Source organism: Trypanosoma grayi (genome assembly GCF_000691245.1).
Source record: "Trypanosoma grayi strain ANR4 Tgr_310_V1, whole genome shotgun sequence".
Taxonomy (NCBI): Eukaryota; Euglenozoa; class Kinetoplastea; order Trypanosomatida; family Trypanosomatidae; genus Trypanosoma; species Trypanosoma grayi.
Genome location: NW_008825929.1, coordinates 1 through 18,514, shown reverse-complemented (window position 1 = coordinate 18,514; position 18,514 = coordinate 1). Strand labels below are relative to the sequence as shown.

The 18,514-nt window shown below is 53.0% G+C and overlaps 10 protein-coding genes across 10 annotated transcripts; all 10 read right to left on the bottom strand.

The window, feature by feature from the left end:
• Positions 1–78: 78 nt before the first annotated feature.
• On the bottom strand, positions 79–1,620 carry DQ04_03101090 (putative NADH dehydrogenase; the record flags this gene model as incomplete). Its single annotated transcript, XM_009312530.1, has 1 exon — positions 79–1,620. One exon carries the CDS (start codon positions 1,618–1,620, stop codon positions 79–81), a length of 1,542 nt encoding a protein of 513 aa, XP_009310805.1.
• A 633-nt stretch (positions 1,621–2,253) lies between these two features.
• Positions 2,254–3,459, bottom strand: DQ04_03101080 (putative phosphoribosylpyrophosphate synthetase; the record flags this gene model as incomplete). The annotated part of the gene is made up of 1 exon (XM_009312529.1): positions 2,254–3,459. The coding sequence occupies one exon, from the start codon at positions 3,457–3,459 to the stop codon at positions 2,254–2,256; it is 1,206 nt and encodes a 401-aa protein (XP_009310804.1).
• Positions 3,460–3,761: 302 nt separating this feature from the next.
• DQ04_03101070 (putative ATP-dependent chaperone) lies at positions 3,762–5,423 on the bottom strand (the record flags this gene model as incomplete). The annotated part of the gene is made up of 1 exon (XM_009312528.1): positions 3,762–5,423. The coding sequence occupies one exon, from the start codon at positions 5,421–5,423 to the stop codon at positions 3,762–3,764; it is 1,662 nt and encodes a 553-aa protein (XP_009310803.1).
• A 342-nt stretch (positions 5,424–5,765) lies between these two features.
• DQ04_03101060 (putative selenophosphate synthetase) lies at positions 5,766–6,899 on the bottom strand (the record flags this gene model as incomplete). Its single annotated transcript, XM_009312527.1, has 1 exon — positions 5,766–6,899. One exon carries the CDS (start codon positions 6,897–6,899, stop codon positions 5,766–5,768), a length of 1,134 nt encoding a protein of 377 aa, XP_009310802.1.
• Positions 6,900–7,177: 278 nt separating this feature from the next.
• DQ04_03101050 (branch point binding protein) lies at positions 7,178–7,981 on the bottom strand (the record flags this gene model as incomplete). Its single annotated transcript, XM_009312526.1, has 1 exon — positions 7,178–7,981. The coding sequence occupies one exon, from the start codon at positions 7,979–7,981 to the stop codon at positions 7,178–7,180; it is 804 nt and encodes a 267-aa protein (XP_009310801.1).
• A 285-nt stretch (positions 7,982–8,266) lies between these two features.
• On the bottom strand, positions 8,267–9,259 carry DQ04_03101040 (macrocin-O-methyltransferase domain-containing protein; the record flags this gene model as incomplete). The annotated part of the gene is made up of 1 exon (XM_009312525.1): positions 8,267–9,259. The coding sequence occupies one exon, from the start codon at positions 9,257–9,259 to the stop codon at positions 8,267–8,269; it is 993 nt and encodes a 330-aa protein (XP_009310800.1).
• Positions 9,260–9,608: 349 nt separating this feature from the next.
• Positions 9,609–11,246, bottom strand: DQ04_03101030 (hypothetical protein; the record flags this gene model as incomplete). Its single annotated transcript, XM_009312524.1, has 1 exon — positions 9,609–11,246. One exon carries the CDS (start codon positions 11,244–11,246, stop codon positions 9,609–9,611), a length of 1,638 nt encoding a protein of 545 aa, XP_009310799.1.
• Positions 11,247–11,596: 350 nt separating this feature from the next.
• Positions 11,597–12,586, bottom strand: DQ04_03101020 (hypothetical protein; the record flags this gene model as incomplete). Its single annotated transcript, XM_009312523.1, has 1 exon — positions 11,597–12,586. The coding sequence occupies one exon, from the start codon at positions 12,584–12,586 to the stop codon at positions 11,597–11,599; it is 990 nt and encodes a 329-aa protein (XP_009310798.1).
• A 629-nt stretch (positions 12,587–13,215) lies between these two features.
• On the bottom strand, positions 13,216–14,877 carry DQ04_03101010 (2-hydroxyglutarate dehydrogenase; the record flags this gene model as incomplete). The annotated part of the gene is made up of 1 exon (XM_009312522.1): positions 13,216–14,877. The coding sequence occupies one exon, from the start codon at positions 14,875–14,877 to the stop codon at positions 13,216–13,218; it is 1,662 nt and encodes a 553-aa protein (XP_009310797.1).
• A 290-nt stretch (positions 14,878–15,167) lies between these two features.
• On the bottom strand, positions 15,168–17,708 carry DQ04_03101000 (putative guanylate cyclase; the record flags this gene model as incomplete). Its single annotated transcript, XM_009312521.1, has 1 exon — positions 15,168–17,708. The coding sequence occupies one exon, from the start codon at positions 17,706–17,708 to the stop codon at positions 15,168–15,170; it is 2,541 nt and encodes an 846-aa protein (XP_009310796.1).
• Positions 17,709–18,514: the final 806 nt, after the last annotated feature.

The window sequence follows — 18,514 nt, the reverse complement described above, 5'->3', positions numbered from 1 at the left end:
ACACACACACCTATGAAGCCACATCCAACATGATGTCACTGTCGTTGCTTCTGCTGTTTGTGGTGGTGTGGGGAAACTTCAGGGCGTCTTGGTAGTGTTGTCCCCCTTCTTTTCGGTATCCGCCGCCCCCTCCTCCGGCTTTCCGGTCTTGCGCTTGATGTAGCCAGCCTCCGCCCCCTCCTCGAGCGCCTCCGCAGTGATTGTTGCTTGTGCTTCCAGCGTCTTGAGTTTCGCAAAGGCCTTCTTGCGGGCCCGCTCGCGTGACACCTCCTCCGCTGCCAACGTGCGCCAAACGCGGTCCTCGCTTAGGTCGCCAATGTACGTGGTGTCACGCCCAAACACCGCGCTGCCCACCCAGTTCACCAGCACGTAGAGTTTGTTGCGCCACGAGCCCAGAATGCTGAAGTACGCACTGCGCCAGAAGCACAACGCCTTGAAGCCTACAAAGTCAATTTTCTTCGGAACATTAAGCTCCACAACGGCGGCGGTGTCACCAAGGTTCACCATGGAACCGAGACTCTTGTACTCGAACGGTTCATCCGATGGCTTGTTTGTCAACTCCCTATTTACCTTCTTTGCGAGGTAAATTCCCTGCCGCGACGCAACGGCAGCCAGTGTCGGCAGCGGGAGTGTCTCATTCGCCGCGCAGTCCCCTATCGCATAAGCGTCTGGGATGGGTTTCCCCTTCCACAATACACGCAGATGGTCATCAATGGAAATGCGACCACGAGAGGTGCGGTCCACATTCAAGTCTTTGGTGAGGGCGGAAGGACCGACACCGGTGCCCCACACCACCAGACCAGTGGGATAAACCGAGCCGTCCTTCGCGATCACCTCCTTCTCGTTGACAGCGACCACGGCGCCCTTCACGATGCGTACACCAAGCGTATCGAGGCGTCGCATCCCCCATTCCCGCACACGCAGATCAAACGTTCCAAGCACTTCACCTGCCTCGAGCACAGTCACCTTGCAGTATGGCAAAAGACTGTGATTAACCTTGCTCACGTCTTGGCGAAGAAAGTCAGCAAGTGTGGCGGCAAATTCAATGCCTATGGGCCCTCCGCCAACAACAACGGTGTGCAACAGACGCTTAGCCTCCTCCAGGCTGGTTGTAGGTAAGTCAGCCGCCATGATGTTTTGCACCAAGCGCTTTCGAATGCCACGAGCCTCATTTACCTCGCGAAGAAAGAAAGCGTTGTCCAGAACACCTGGTACATTGAAAGTATTTGGCCGGGCGCCGTGAGCCAAGACTAGTTTGTCGTACTTCACCTTGAAGTTCTGTACAGGAACATTGGAGCTCGCATCAACGACTCCAACGCCGACACAGTTCACCTCCTTTTCCTCAAAATCGACACTGTGCACAAGGCAGCGGTAAAAACGGTTAGGGAGATGCGCGAGCGCAGGCTGAATGCGTGAAATGGGCTCACACACTGCTCGGAACTCCAATGTACCTGTCGTTGTTTGCGGCAGCAGAGGCGTAAACACGTGGTGGTTGCGGAGAGAAAGAACCTGTATGTTAGCCAGATTGGGATCCACGTGTTTTGTGAAGTATGCACCAGCCCAGCCTGTGCCAACCACCACTACATTAGGTCGGAGAGAAGCACGAGTGCAAGAGAACATTTCCTACCGCTTTTGGCTTCTTTAATTTTCCTTTCTTTTCTTATACTCGGATATGTGCGCCTGTGAGAATACGTATGCACCGACTTCTGTGGCCCACGAATAAGAAGTACAATAACGGTGACAAACAGACACAAAACAAAACAAAACAGGAGAGCAACGAGAGACGGAGGGGAAAGTGCAATTGGTATACAATAGTGTAATGAAAGCATCCCACTCATATGATGTAATGAAGCAAGGGCAACAAGGCCCCCCCCCCCAAGAAAAACAAAAGAAAGATGAAAAAGAAAGAATAGTGGCACCCATAACCCTCCACAGAATTAAAGAAACACAAGAAAAAAGGAACCAGCTTGGTCATGAATGCATGTGCTACCTTCCCTTCATGCCTTGGAGTTTTGATGGCTGCCCCGCCACTTTCCTCGTCCTTATAGTGTTGAATTGGAGAGTAACCAACTCCGCCTGCGCCATTGAACCGAAAAACAAAACAAAAACAGCGGACAAGACGCAGTTATCCGTAGGGCCGCTCTCAAAAGGAAGCCGCTTTTGCTCCTCTCATCCACAGTTTCTTATCCGTTTTTCATTGTGTCTTTTTCACCTCTCTTTTTCCTTTGTCTCTTTGAAAGTGTACGCTGAATTTCAATTAGTTTGTTTCTGTTCAGAGGCTGGGGAACGTTCAGAGACGCCTGGCTTACCGAGGGGCGCGGTGGTCCGCCTCTTAATCGATCGCTGCCCAGCTTGGGGCCAGTCACCCTCCTCGACTAGCGCATCCAATGAAATAAGGTCCTGGTCGTGTTGCTCCACAAGCTTTTCACCGATGTGCTCGATGCTTTCCTCAGAGTGGATACGGTTTATTGCTGATGCCAGAAGCTTGGCGATGGATATAATTTTGATTTTGGAACACTTGCGCACCGTCTCCTCCTGGGGAAGACTGTCCGTCACCACCACCTCCACAAGCGCCTTACAGTCCGTGATGCGCTGGCACGCGGGATCGGTGAGAATGCCATGCGTCGCCCACGCGTGCACCTCCTTCGCACCGTTTTCTGACAGCACCTCGGCAGCTTTGCACAGCGTCCCAGCAGTGTCGATCATGTCATCAACGATGATGCACGTGCACCCGTCAACCTCACCGACGAGTTGCATGCTGTCCACCTGGTTTGCCTCCACACGCCGCTTTAGGATAGTAACAATGCGACGTGCACCAAGACAATCTCCCATACGTCGCGCACGATTCACAGCGCCGGCATCTGGGGCGACAACAACGAGGTTGTTGGTGTCAAAGGATTTACTCTTTGCGTACTCTGCAAACTCCGAGGTGGCGCTGAGGTCGGCCACGGGGCAACCATGGAAAAATCCCTGAATTTGGCCGCAGTGTAGGTCCATTGTAAGGACTCCGCTGACGCCGAATTCCATAATCATGCGTGCAACAGCAGATGCACTGATAGGCACACGGGAAGTGTGCTTACGATCCTGGCGAGCATATCCATAGTGCGGAATAACGGCAAAGACGCGCCTGACGGAACTGAGTTTCAGTGTATGGATGATGAGAAGGAGTTCCATTACGGCCTGATTCACGTTGATAACGCCATTTCCACATGTCGGCTGGACGACAAACAGGTCATCACCACGTATAGACTCAAGAATCTTGACATTGATTTCACCATTGGCGAAGGTGCCCACGTTACATGTCGTAAGGGGAATACGGAGGGCTTTGCAGATGCCTTTGGCCAGCTTTGGGTTGCTGTTACCGTTTACGATGCGAAGCTTCCCATTGCGGTTCGCAGGTCCGTGGGAGAGGGTCTGTTCCGTATTCGCCATGCCGTCGTCGCTTTCGCTCTGATGCATGGCAAACCGGATTGCTTAACTGTAACGGAAGAAGTAAGAGTGCAGAAACGATTTTTTTTGTTGCCAAATGAATCAAGTAGAAAAGACATGTGTCATCAACTGTACTTTTTTTTTCTTTTTTTTTTTTTTTNGGGGGGGGTTCCAATCTGTACTTCTTTCAAAGTTTGAAGAATACCCGCGCTCACCTTGCCTCATCGCCACCATCAAAAGGATACAGTCGATCTTCTATTTTCGTCATTCCCCATCCATCCACGCCTGCAGAGTAAAAGAAAAAGCAACATCGTTATGAAGCGAGAACGTTATCAAGAAGTTTGGTTCTCATATATAGCTGAGAGGAGCTCATTCTGTAACTCAGCTGGAGTTGTGGCGACTCCTACTGCATCGCTCTGCCCCCATCGTGAGAGCGCCTTTTTCACCAGGGCATCTGTTGTCTTGGACTGGAATGACTGTACCATCTCCTGCATAGNACCAGAATCCAAGTGACCAAAGACAATGCGCCGGTCAACACGCCCAGGTCGTAGAAGCGCCTGCGGTGACGGTAGAAGCGACGCGTCGTTGACAGTAATGACAAGCAGTCTCCCTTCGCTGCTGGCAATACCGTCGATGGCATTTAGCAAGGCGCTTAATGACACGCCAGACTCCCGACCCCCACCAACCTCTGTGTTTACCACAGCCGAAGGCGGCGACAAGGAAGATATGGGAAGAGAGTTAGCGTTTGTACTGTTAGTGGCAGCAACGTGTGGCGCCTTGATGGCCGTTTCTAGATCTTCAATAACGAGCAGGCTCTTGGGTGGAACGGAGTTGATTAGCCCAATGAGAGAGGCGTCATCGAGCTCCTTCGACTGCAGCGATAATAAATAAATAGGCATCGACAGCTCGCTGGCTAGGGCTAGGATGAAACTCGTCTTCCCCGTCCCCGGCGCCCCCTCAAAGAGATACCCACGTCGCCAGGGCACACCGAGTGACACGTAGAGAGCCTTTGACCGGAGAAAGAGGCGCGCCTCCTCAACAATAGCGGTGGTGGTGTGCGGGAGATAGAGCGTTGACAGCGGTCGCTGCAGCCGCCTCGCTAGGAATTCCCACCGGCTGCCCCACCCACTCGGCAGATACAGACGAACGGCACCCCGCTCCTGCTCCTCCCACGAGGCCCGAACTTCTTCCATGAAGCGCAGCACAACGCCGCGATCGCGGGAGAAGAAGACCAGTTCAAGTATCTCATCCTCTCGATCCATGCGAGAGGACGATCGGTATTGTTTTGAGGTGTCGATGGAGCGCGTAATCCAAAGACGTGTGCCGTGGAACTTCATAAAGTGGCTTCCAAAACCTGGGACAAAGTCACTAGTGGCAACATAGTCATCACGGTTGCCTCCTTCTTGTACCGTCTCCTCGCGAACAGAAAGAGGCATCAGCGAAATGTTTCGAGAATGTTTGCCTTGCGGTTGACGCCCCATCCAGTCCACAATCATTGCGTACTCCTCACGAGAGGAGCGGACTTCAAGTGTGATAAAGAAGGCTTCCTTTAACTTCCTGCTGATGTTCCCCTTCTGGGTGCTAAGGCCATCCCACAGTGCCGTTACAATTAGAATCAGTACAGCAAGCGAAACCGCTTCGCGGTTGAAGAAGGCACCACCCGCACCACCAGACTCTGATGTTGAAGAAATATCACTGCTTCTATCGCCATCCTTACCAGTAGTATCACTTTTTCTGATGTGCCTTCTTATTTTCCTTCGCTGTTTCGGTCGTTGTACTCTCTCGGACTCATCTCCTCCAGCAGCGAGAGTGGCGTGGCGACCACTCAAGAGGGCAAAGAGTCCGGTTGGCGACGTCAACAGTGCCTGTGGATCCGGCAGGGTTAACGAACAGCGAGGGTTCAGCAGAACGCTGTTACTACTGATGCTGTAGTCCAAGTTGTAGACGGGCTTCAAGAGAAGCTGGGCAACACCACGTGACACGCATCGCCGCATGGAGTCACTCTCGCTCACTCACTCACACACACACGAAGAACAGCCAATAAAGATCCTCTCAAACCCTCCACCCCATGTACCAGCAGAGAAGGCACGTGTGTCTTTGGAATCAACGACAAAAAAAAAAACACCAAAAAGAAAGATAAAATCCGACCCCAATGAAGCAGACAATTTGGCAGGGAAAAAAAAAGAACTAGACCCATCCCCCATATTTACTATCTCAACCTTGTTCCCGCCTTCTCTCCCTTGAGAGATTAGAACTGTGGTCATCTCAAACAAAACGTTCACCAACAGTGCCACCGCATTTTCATCATCCGCCTCCAACCGTCGCTGATTGATGCCTCACACCTCAAAAATGCCATATCCTTCTTGCAGCATCGCGTATGGTGAGGTACTACTATTCCTCGCCTCCACCTTCCCAACAATCCACGCCGGCTCTCCATCCGCCTCGCCCAGCTCCTTCATGAACCGCTCCGCTGTCTCGCGAGCGCTAAATGCAACGAGCAAACCACCGCTTGTCTCCGCTGAGTATCCCTCAAACAGGCGGTACTTGTCCGACATGAGCCGTGACGCCTTCACGGCCCCCGCGTAGATGGGGAGCGTCTCCAGCACGAGACACACATCCGCCTCCTGCGCCGCCCCGAGGTTCTTGGCGTGGCCAAGGATGCCGAACCCAGTGATGTCCGTCGCGCCACGTGCACCGTGTTGGCGCATCAACGTAGCCGCAGCGCGATTGAGCCGCCGCATACTTTCAACTGCCTTGTTGTACAGCTCTTCGATTTCCTCGGCTGACATCTTCCCCTGAATCGTGTCTTCGAAGAGAGGCGATGGACGATGCAGCCACTGCTTGAGGTTCACTGCTATTTGATTGCCGAGCGGCTTCGTCAACACGAGCACGTCGCCGGGGCGCAGTCCTGTTGGCCGCACCATCTCTGACTCCTCCACAACACTAGTTGCGGTGCCACCAATGAGTGGCCAGGGGTTCATGACTGTCTGACCACCTGTCACATCCGATCCAGCCAAGCGAACGTGGTCAACAAAGCCTTTCATCATTTCCCGTGTGCTCACCTCACGTTCCACTTCGTCCATGTCAGTACTTGCCGCTAGCTGCATTAAAACGGTGTCGCAGCGATCGACCCCCAAGCTGTAGAGGTCCGAAAGCACATTGGCAGCGCCAATCTGTCCCTGCAGGTAGGGATCCTCTACGCTTGGGAAAAAGAAATCCGTTGTTGACACCATAAAAAGATCCTTTCCATGTTCATTCTTCTGATGCAACTTGACAATGCTACAGTCCATACCAACGTCCTTCTGCCCCGGCGTCGTGGACACCGCTTGGAGCAACGAAAGCAACTTGGGCTGCGGCAGCTTACAACTACAGCCCTTTAGGCGCGTGTAGTCTGTGAGAAAAAACTCGGACGGCAGGCCAAGTTCAGTTGGGTCGAAACGAGGCCTTTTCTTGCCATTTCGCTGAGTCATTGTATGTATCTCTCCCTTTCCTTTACTTTTCGCGTTTCGTTCCGTGTGCTTAAACAGACCCTAGGATACTGAAGCACGCGTGCTTCCAAACAAAACCAAAACAACAACAACAACACAACGAAGCACACAAAAGAAAGAAAAAAAANGGGGGGGGGGGAAATAGAGACAGAGAGGCATCTCAGCTGTGAAAGGGGGTAGTCACTTCTCACCACAAACATCTTCAATATCCTTATTGGTGTCACTCGCTTACTTGTGAGTCCATCACTTGTGTCCCGACGTTAGAGTTCATCCAGGAACTCCTGCACGTCCGCGTCGAGCTCCTCCTCGCGCTCACGCTTCTCTCCGGGGCGCGGCCCCTCACCGCCGTCCTTCTCGAGAGAAGAGACCCACGTGCGCGGGTCGTAGCGGCCCTCAATCTGCGCCATCCGCTTGCGGTTGTTCTCGCGGAACTCCTGCGCCTCTGGGTCGTCGGAGAGAATCCACTCAATGCGCTCCATAGCATGTTGCAGGGCCTGCTCATTGGGAGCGGTAATGCGGGCGTGCGGCTCCTCGAGTGCGACGCGTGCCGCGTTGGCACTGGTGTCTTTCAGCGGGTTAGTGATGCCACGCCCCGCAAGCACAATCTTGCACTTCGTGGTCTGCTCGAGCTCCTGATGCACCAAACCACGAGCACCCAAGATGGCACCATAGGCGCCGTTGTCCATCTCCTCCTGCGTGAAGTACCGCTTGCGGACAATCTCCTTTTGCGTCCCTGGCTGCGGGCCCATCTCCGCAATCTGACGGAGGAGGTTTGTCAGCTCATCCATCACCTTGCGTCGTTTTTCCGCGACAAGCTCATCTGGTGTGTTGGTGCGCTGCCCCTCGCTGTTGTACTCCGGCTCAACTGGGATGTTCACAAAGTACTCCTCGCAGCGTTTCGTCTCAATAAAGCGACTGAGATCGATGGAGAGCACACGGAGGAGAAAGGCCTTGAGGAACTGGCCCTCATCATACAGAAGCAACTCCGGGGGAATGTAGCTGGGAATGAGCATGTTTGTGTAGCGTTCTTTGCTCCACCGCGACGGTTGTGACTTTGCTTCCATCCTTCGCAGCTGACAGTGGTGATGGTTGGCAATGCAGTTAGGTAACCAGGCACACACACACACATAACATCACAAAGAGATAGATAGAGTCAATAAAAGAAGAAAAAAAAATAGAGAAGATCATACAAGAAACCTGAAAACAGAATGCAAAGAGAAGCGCTATATAATCGCCAAGAGAAAAAAAAATAAAAGACACACAAGAGGGCGTGAGAGGCGGTGCGTCCTCGGACACACACACACATATGGGGAATCACAGCAACCCCCCCCAAAAAAAAAGGCTTTCCGTCACGGCCTTGTGAAATACACCGCGTTGCCATCAACCGCTTGCAGCTTCATCGACTGCTGCAGTGCCGCTGTTAGCAACTTTGTCTGATCCAGCATGAACTCATCCACCGCCTTGCGGCACCCGCTCCAGTAGTAGTAGTCATCCACCTGCACCACACCGCCCCTGCGCACACCCGGCCACGCGAGGTCCAACACAGACTTCGTTGATTCGTACCAGTCCGCATCCACGTGCAGCATCGCGATGCCCTCCTCACCGATATCTTTTAGAACGTCCGGCAACGTCCTTTGAAACATTCCTGGAACAATCACCAGCCGTTCATCCACATCAAAGTTTTTGGCAAGACGTCGAACGTTATCCTGTAACGCACTACACGTCCCAGATCCCCACGACGTTGACTCCGCTGGAATGCCACTGTTATCCAAAACATCCGACGTTGTGGGATCTGGCATGCCGTCGAATGTGTCTAGAGCGTACACTCTTCGTGGGAAATCACTGCAATGCGCTGCTACAACAGCAAGAAGCACAGCTGAACCTCCTCCAGCAACACCACACTCCATCAAAACACCACCTTGACTGCACTTGCTAGAGCAAATCTCTCTGGCAAGATTGTACAAACTGTAGAGTCGTGTCCATGAAAGCATTGTGTGATCCAAGAGAGCATCACACAGTAAGCCGAAAAGCGGCTCGTCCTTCATCACTTCTTCGGGGGGAAGGAGGAGTGGACGAACCTTGCCGTTCACCTCATAGAGGAGCATGCGAGCGGGGCCATTGTCAGGAAAGTGGCGCAATTCCTCCAGAAGGGCCTGTCGTGCGTGCAACGCATCCCCGGCGCCCGCAAGGAAACATAGTGCACGGCCGTAATCCACGTTTTCTTCATGCTGCCGCGCACGTTTCTTTGCATTCAGCTGCAGCAGCGCTTCCGTATGCCTCCCTGCTTTGATGGCCGCGACCACTTCGGCAGTGCCGTGACGCCGGAGTGAGCGGGAAAGCATTTTTCACACCCCTTTCGTCAGCATAAATAACGAAACAAAAAATAACATTATAAAAAGATTAAGCAAAAAAGAGGAGAGCCATCCGGCGCAGCAAACGGAAGTGTGAAACGTAAACCAAGACGACAGCAAAACTCTCCCCAACAAAAGGCAAAAAAAGCAAACAAAGATAACTCTTCACACATCAAGAGCACATTTGCGCCATAAGTACAGTGCGGAATACGCATGCGGGAGCATGCCACCGTTCCAAACCGTTTGACCACTTCCTCGGGGGCACTGGGGGAAGAGAGACGGTGCTCCAGGAATAAAATGCAGTTGATCATCGAAGGCACCAACAAAAAAAAAAAGACCTTCAGGTGTTCGAAACGTGGGTCCGCGGTTGTATCATGAGAGTGCAACTTTTCACCAGACCCAGCTCATGCAGAGTCTTGGCGTTGTCAGTGAAGTTTACTGCTGGAAAAGACAAGCGTATATCGTAGGTTGCTGTAAAGGACGGCATAGCTGTTTTAATCTCGCGGCGCAGATCAGCGATAGTGTTTTCCGGAGCCAAGTACATCGCCACTTTCCCACCCGACGGAAAGCGCAGAAGAACCGCCACCAATCCCTTGACACGCTGCTGCGCGGCACCGCTGTTGTTGTCCTGTGTACCGCTTCCCGTCACCTCCCCTTTCGTTTGTCGCTCAACCTCGGTGACGTGCCGCACGGTGTCGCACTCGACGGGGCCGTCACTGCTGCCGCGACCGCCGATCATGTTGGCGATTCCCTCACGCACGGGAACGATGCGGCCATTGGAGGTGATGCGTGTGGCCGGCAACCGTTGAAGGAACTCCTCGCGTTGTAACGGCTGGTAGCCACCGTCCTGCAGCGTGTGTTGGACGCCCTTCACATTGCTGCCCTGCTCTGGGTTCTTCGTCGCCATGCAACACACACTTGTCTGATCGATGATTTCGATGGGGAATCCGTCAGGATAGCGCTGCTTGAACTCATATGGGTAGTAACCGTCCGCGAGGTCACTCAGCACGGCGTCACAAAGCGGCCAACCAAAGGGTCGAAATGGGCCACTATTGACGCAAATGCCATCTCTGTAAACAGCAATACGCACCACCTCGCGTTCCTTGATGCCACCATTCTTACCGTCCGTGACAACACCTTTGTAGCCAACATGATCTGAGAGAATTTGTGCGTGTCTTTTAAGTACTTCTATAGAAACGTGAGACGCAGGGTGAGCATCCTTTTTCTGGACGGGTAAGCCACCACGCGGTGAATGCCTCGTCACGTCAGCTGGTCGCCCTGCACTTGGCGTGGGGCTCCGCGACACCACCGGTGATTGGTCAACATAATCCCCGGAGTATAACTCGAACGGCTTCTGAGTATCTCCGGGCGGCGGTGGCGGCGAACATGACGACAACGCCACTTTAGCCTTTGGTGAACTATCTTGGGATTGTTGCGCGCCACCACTTTTCTTCTTCTTTTTACAGTCTCCCACCCACTGCAGTCCGTAGTCAGCGAGGAATTTTTGCATTTCATTTACCTGCTCCTCCAGCTCCTCCACATTGTTGTATAACTCAACAACAACAGACTCCACCTCCTCACGCTTCACCTTCTCCGCCTCGTACCTTGCATCAGCGCGCGAGAGCAACTCTGTCTTTTCCTTGAGTTCCATTCGGTAGGCGTGCTGCTGTGACTCCAACATCTTGAGCCGCTGTGTCATGACTGTGAGAAGGTCCGCGTTTCCACTCGAAACGCGATCACGGAGGCTGGCAGGGTGATTGCCCTCTCGTCCAGGTCGGGCGCCCGAAAGCTGGTGAGGTGATGCGGGTGTATTGCGGCCGTCATGAGCGTGCGGCTCTGTTCCCATCACGTTGCGGACAATGCGCTGCCGTGTCTCGTCATCGAGGACATCTGGCTTGAGAATGCTGGAGAGGTGCGGTGTCATACGAGGTCTAAACTTTTGTAGCGGGGGGTCCGCCTTCTTCTCGTTGTGCTGCATACTCACCGGCGAATCGTGTATCTCCCCGTCGTGGAGTCTATCTGTATGCGCGACAATGTCTAATTGCGTGTGTGTGTGTCCGTGAACTGGGCCGTGACCAGGGAAAGCAATAATATACCGTAAAAGTTTATGCAAGGGAAGAGGAAGAAAAGTGACAACAGATGCGATGCTTCATACTTCACCTGCAAGTGACATTGCATCACAACTATGGTAGAAAGAACGAGTGGAGGAGGGGGGGNGCACACACAACTTGGGGATCAGCTGCCACACATCACGGCCGACACACAGCGCAAGATGCAGAAGGACCACCACCACCTGTGATGTCGTGTTTCCGCTGCATACCTCCCAACTCAAAGAGAGATGCATGGAATAGGATTCACTCGTAGCGTATCCAGCTCCCTCGCCCAGTCGCACACAGCCGGTGAATTGAGCGAAACTTCGTGCAAACACGCCTGGCGAACCTCCGTCACTCTCCACCCCCACCCTCGATGATTTTTACGCCTTGGCTGGCAGTAGAGACGCACCACAGTCTCCCAAAACTCTTTCCTTGCATCCTTTGCCAGCGGAACTTTGGCTTCTGGTGTCTTTTGCGTTGGCGCATCCAACCGCCAGGCGTCACACACACGATTAGTTGGGTACACGAGTTCCCACGCCTGGCGTTCTGCGCCCCACCGCGGCTGCGTGATACCCTCGTGGTAAGCACCAATGATGTAAGTCCATCCGTGAAGAAGTCTGCTGCTGCTGACACCGCGGCTCGCCCCAGCGCGAGACCGCTGCATCAACCGTTTAACTTTTCTTTGGAGCTCTTTCGACGAGTTGCCGGCTTGTTCTATCACGACTGTTCTGTTCACTTTGCGTATCGCACCACGTGGGCAGAACAGGTACCACTCCGTCACCTCCGTGATCTCTGTCTCGCCTTCACCAAAGACACAGCCGTCTTGGTGCGACACATCCTCCATCCACCGCCAAATGGCCGCGCGCGTGCGGGCCGCGTTGTGTCGGACGTAACGCTGTTCGAGGAGCGCCACATCCTCTGCTGTTTGTGGCAGCGGCAGGCGGCAATGCAAGAGCCCTCCTTTATTCACGCCCTCTTTCGTAGGCCCGCCGCTCCACGTACTCCTTTCCACGACGGTCCAGTCGGAAGAGAGCCGCACGACGTAGGGTGAAAGCTGGAGAATGGCACCAGTTGGGGCAGTGCGGAGTGTCTCCTCCATTTGCTCCTTCACAACAACGACGCTGAAGGCATTGATCCCGGACGCCGCAGCGGCAACATCCGCGGGGCGCGAAAGCAGCACCATGAAAAGGAGGGCAAAGCAGGCGCTGAACGGGGGCACGAACATTATAGAGGCCCTCCTCTACAGGAAAGGCAAGCGGCAATAAAAGCAAAGTGAAGACAGGAGAAAAGAAGTGTAAGGAACCCCCCCCCCCNAAAAAAAAAAAAATGGCCGTTGCCTGTGCAAGCAACAACGAGGAACAGCATGGAGATGTGTGACGTAGGCGCACCAAGCACAGGACGCAAATGCAGGATGAGGGGAAGGGAAGGGGGCGGAGTGACAGTGGTGTCATTAGACTCTTTTTTTTTTTTACAACAGCATGTGGCGGCATATATCCGCTCAACAAAAGAAAAGATAAAACGACAGTTTCGCAAGTGCATCTCACCATCTCTCTTCCTCCCCCCGGTTAAATAATAAAACAATACAAATAAATCACGAGGCTCAGCAATTAAAGTCCGCGTTGTAGAATGAAAAAAAAAAAAAGCCCACAGAAGGCGTGATAGCTTTCAAATTTGTCGTCTACGAAAGCAAACAAAGAACACGAAAAAAAAAAAAGCGAGCCTCCTCGAGAGCCATCGCATCCAGCAGAAACAAAGGAAACAGAGCTCTTGCTTTGCAGACCCCTTTCTCATTGCAGATTTGTTGTTGCAGTCGTTTCTTCAAAAATGTTATCCCCATTCTGAAGTGTCACACAATTACACTCCCCACTCGAAGTTTTTCTTGGCAGTGACAACGATTTCCTCCGCAATTGCCATACACGACGTAGCCGCCGGACTCGGGGCGTTGCGCACATTGAGAATGAGCGGGCCACCACCACCACCACCCGCTGCAGGCGCTGATGGNGCCGGACTCGGGGCGTTGCGCACATTGAGAATGAGCGGGCCACCACCACCACCACCCGCTGCAGGCGCTGATGGGGTCTGCTCGCTCGCGTCGCCACCCTCTTGAGCCTCCAGCACTTTGTCAGGTTTCACGGACGTGGCGATCATCGTGCGCGGCCGTGAAAGCTCCATCGCAAGGTCCATTTCCAATCCGCCGGACTCCGTAACGGCCAATCCCATCACACCGCAGAAACTCTCCTCTATATCCGAATCCTTTAGAGACGGCACCAGCTTCTGCGCTTCACGCAAGAATGCAGCACGGCTGACATCCACGCTAAATGTCTTAGCGACAGTAGTTATATTCGATATGAAGTTCACCCAGCCACCCCTGCTGAAGAATGAGTTCCAGCAGTATTCGAGATCGAAGCAGTACGGAGAATATCCGTAACGGTGCGTCGTCACGGCAGACCCCGGTCCAATGATGATCTGCCGACCTCGGCGCTCATCCACCGTCGGTGTGAAATGGACGCCAACGCTGAGCGCTTTCCTGCTGTCCGGCGCGGGATAGACATTCATAGAGACAAGACCGCGTGCCTCTGGCTTCAGCTGATAGTATCGCCCACGGAAACTGAAGGTCTGCGATACTTTCTTGCCGATCCAATGCAATGGACTACCGGAGCGGCGCGCGAGGAGGTCGTTAGAGAGACCGCAGCACGTGATGACGTTCTTGGCGACAATTGTTTTTTCCGGCCCCAGTTGACCATCCTCGCGGCCACGGATGAGCACCATCTCCGTGGGCACATCCTTCGGGCGGTGGAGGTTGTGGTTGATTGACAATCCCACAAAATCAAGTGCCTCGTAGCGGAATTGTGTGTCAAATAGTCCTCGTGCCCCATTCTGCAGTTCCTTCAGCATGTAGCGTGCCACCGCGCTGAAGTCGGCGACAGCCGTATCCGGGGAGTACAAGGCACACACACCGCGGACATTGGGTTCAACCTTCTTAATTTCCTCTTCACTTCGAAGCATCTTCAGTTCCCGCACACCATTGCTCACTCCCTGCTCGTATAGTTTTTCAATTGCAGGAATCTCGTTTTCGTCTGCCGCGACAATAAGTTTACCGACACGCTCGCATGGAAGTTTATTCTGTCTACAGTATGCCATCATGAGGTCGTGACCACGTGGGCACAGACGGGCCATGAGTGAATCGTGCGGATAATACATTCCCGCATGGACAACACCACTGTTGTGACCAGATTGATGTTGCGCAACATCTGCCTCCTTCTCAAGCAGTATAACGCGCTTCTTGGGGAACTGCTTCCGAATTTCCCGTGCAGTAGCCACACCGACGATGCCGCCGCCCACTATAGCAACGTCGTAGAATTCCCTACGACTATCTTTGGAAAAGGTCGCAAATGAGTTTTTTGTGTGTGCCGCATCTGTCGGAACGTTTTCGTAGCTGTACTTGTACTTGACCGCCGCGCAGAGGCCACCAAGAAATCCCAGTTCACATGTCCACGCAAATACCTTGGAAGCCATCTCTTCAAACTTTTCTGTTAAATTCTTCGCTTACAGCTGATCGCACACACAACGCACACAGAGTCATATTGTAAAGATAAATAAATTGAAAAAGAAAGACACAAATAAATAAATACATCGGATTTCTGGACAAATTGACAAGTTGATGTAGAATGCACCGTACCACCCACATGGCCCACTCACCACCTCGCCGTGAGGGTTTATGGGCTGTCCATATCCGCAAACACCATATGTGACCCCATACAAGCGGCCCATGCCTCCCATCTCACCGCCAACCATCTCTCCAACCTTCAAAACACCACCGATAACGCCCGTGTGACAGTTGCGTCCATCATGTTTGAACGCCGCATGACCTCACCCAGCGTCTGCAAGAACTGTTGCTGTCGAAATTCGCTCAGCTGTCGCAACTCCTTCCACAGCTCCATATCCACCACAAGGAGCTGCCGAAGAAGACCGGCAGTCGCCTCCACATAGGCAGTACTCTTGCTGTTGGGTGAAAGGGCACACCATTCGTTAAGCCCGGAAACAATGGCGATGATATCATCCACAGCGAGAATTTGACCTGTTTCTCCCGTCTCAGTAAGTGGTTTAGTGGTTGTTTCGGCACGTTGCACGCGTTCTGCAACCGCCGCGTTGACAGCACCAAAGATCATGTCTGTAAGGTACGACACCATCACCATTTCAGACTTTGCCAGGGAGTCTCCCATGCCCCTCCGCTGCTCGAGGTGATGACCGCCCATTGAGTGATGCAGCAGCTGATACCGCTCATTTACCAACGGCCAGAGCACACCAAGGGCTGAGAGGAGAACTGGCAGCTCGCCCGGCTGTAGCATGTTATTTTCACCAGATGACGTGCGTGCACCTGCGACCAAAACGCCTTCTGCAACGAAGAGAGCCGCCGTTACGAGGAGGCCTTGCGAATCGTTCTCATGCCGCGGTGCATCACGTGCTGCTTGCACCAACAGATTGAACAACGCAATGAGTGAGTATACTGGAAGACTCTCTGCAAGCTGCCCAACACTGCGGTTGTTGATTTCTTCGAGGTATTTCGTTCGAAGTGCTGCTTGCATTTGCCGCTGTTGCAGACGTGCACGCGCCCGAACAGATTCCAAGAGGGCAGACTCCATATTTTTGCGCCCATGCTCACGACACAGCTTTGCCCGATGGCTCCTTGTAGCGAATGCGTAGAGAGAATTTTGCCGAGACTTCGCCATTAGAGCTCTCTGCGTACCTGTAGAGAGCTGAGGAAATATGCACACCACAAGCTTCGAGAGAAGCTGATGCGAAGTGCGCTCATCTGTCTGAAGGAGATGCATGGAGCCCAAACCGAGCAACAAACGCGCTGCCTTGACGGGAGGCAGCGGCGGGAAACTGCCATCAGCTTGCATGACAAGAGCCTGTTTAGCGATTTTTCCACAACCCAGCATTGCGTCCTCCAGGCGCCGCAGCGTGTGGTGCAACACCACGGTCTCTTCCGTAGCCTTATCAATGTGCAGTGCCAACAAGGATGAGGCAGTTACCTGCAAAACCGATAACAGTTCGAAGAGCTCTTGTGCCTGCCCGCAATGAACCACTATGGTGGTGATGTCAAGCGTCGGCAAAATAAGGGAGCATAAGGCCAGTGTCTCTAGCGCCAATGAGGCAGCGTTGCACGAAGAGGGTGGCAGCCACCGAAGCCATTGAATTCCTTCTTTTCGGTCATTTGCTGGTCTCACTGTGGACCGTGGCGTTTCTACCGTTTTTATCATAGATTCTGATTCTGATCTCTCTTCCACTGTAGTCGGTGACGCCACAGCCGCTTTCGTCGTCATTGTCATCATCATCATCCCCAACAAATCCTCACTGTCACCCGCTTCTTCCACCGAAGCGTGCGGCGACGGGGCCACCCGGCTTCCTGCATCGCTCGCGCCAGCACCGGCATTCTTTCGTCGTCGCATCTTGTGTGAAGGCAGTGACACTACGAAGCGTGGAGCATGCGTGTTCAGTGCATGACCCTGAACGGAGTCCTGCAGGACACCAAAGCCAAGGCGCGTGAAGGAAAGGAGCATCAAAAGCACTGAGGGGGCCGTGGCGGCACCCTTTGTGTGGCCCTCCCGCACCGCCGCTAGCCATATCTCCTCATGCAGGAGGAGTCGCCACAGTCTAGCAGAGATGTAGGACCGTGAGAGCAACGAGTTTTGGAGAAGCACAACGTCTGCCTTCGCCTCGCTCACAGACTGGCGTGCCGCTGTCAGCGCGTTCTTGTCCTTTTGCTTCTTGTGAGCAAGACGCGCTGTCTGCTCCGTTGCTCGAAGTTTGGAATCCAAACGACTCCCGTGGTAGCGAAACAGCTTTCGTCGTTCCTGCTCCAAAAAATGCAGCGAACATAACAGGCGCAGCATGCGCCCTGGAGAGCTCAACAGACGCCGCTGCTGTTGACACGACATTTTTTTTGACGTCACATGCCCCACTCGCAAGTCTTGCTTTTGGGGCTCCTTTTCACCCTGGCCACAGCACGGCAACGTATGGGCGAAGACGTCTGACGACTTTGATGGAGCCATCGTCAAATCCTCGAGCAAGACGACCCCGTTGGCATCCGCAGAGGTATAGCTAGAGGGTTTTGCGTCACGCAAAATGGGAAGGAAACTGCGCTCTAAGAGAGACAGAGTCACCGGAACTTGACGAAAGAGTAACTTCTCCTTCATATCCGCACATCTTTTCAACTTCACCTGTTGTCCAAGATCCACCCTAGATTTGTGAGTATTAAAACACAGAATCGCCTCCTCCTTAACGATGCGGCGAAGCTTCTGCTCCAGCTGTTGCAGGGCAGCAATGCGCCGTGACACCAGCATTGTCGCCACTGGTGACACCCAACGCTCACCTTCTATTCTCTTCTTCCTGTGTTGTTCCTGCTAAGAGACGATAGAGATATACACGAGGAGAGAATAAATAAAAATAATAGCAATAACAGTAATAATAATTAAAAATATTTGGCGACTGAAACAATAACTAGAAGCCCTACAACCTGAACCGAAAGAACGAATGAGAAATGCTGTCCACTTTGCAGGAACTGGTTGGGGACCATAACGCCACCTTCCGCAGAGACATCGTACTGATGAAAAGGTGCGCGTCAGAGGCGTGAGCAATAGGGAGAAGGGTACCCTCGTAGTAGTATAAGGGATGGGCGAGGACGAATCCATGTGTTATCATCACAGCAAAGGAGTGTTTTAAGGAGCATGACAAGCATACCAGAAAGAACATCTGGGGGGCGGGGGGGGATGGGGATGGGAGAGAGAGAGAGGGATGAGGGAAGTAAAGAAAGCAAGCTTCAACATTGCATGCGAACCCAAAAAAAAACGACACGGACGTGGCATATGAGCAAATAATTTCTGCATTGTATTTCTTCTTTTTGTAATTTATCATTTCCAGTTCTCCTTAAACACCAAATACGGATTTCACCGAAGTGCTTCATTCAACTTTCCTTGCCAGAAGCGACACAACCATACTCTGAACAACCTCTGGCAGTCCTGCATTCATTATTCTCTTCACCCACACCCGTTGCATGCCCCAACAGTCAGTCTTCGTATGCATATTCACCTGTCTCTGTGTGTTTTCTTTTCTGTTTTGCTCGCCTCGCTTGCTTTTGTGCCCCCCCCCC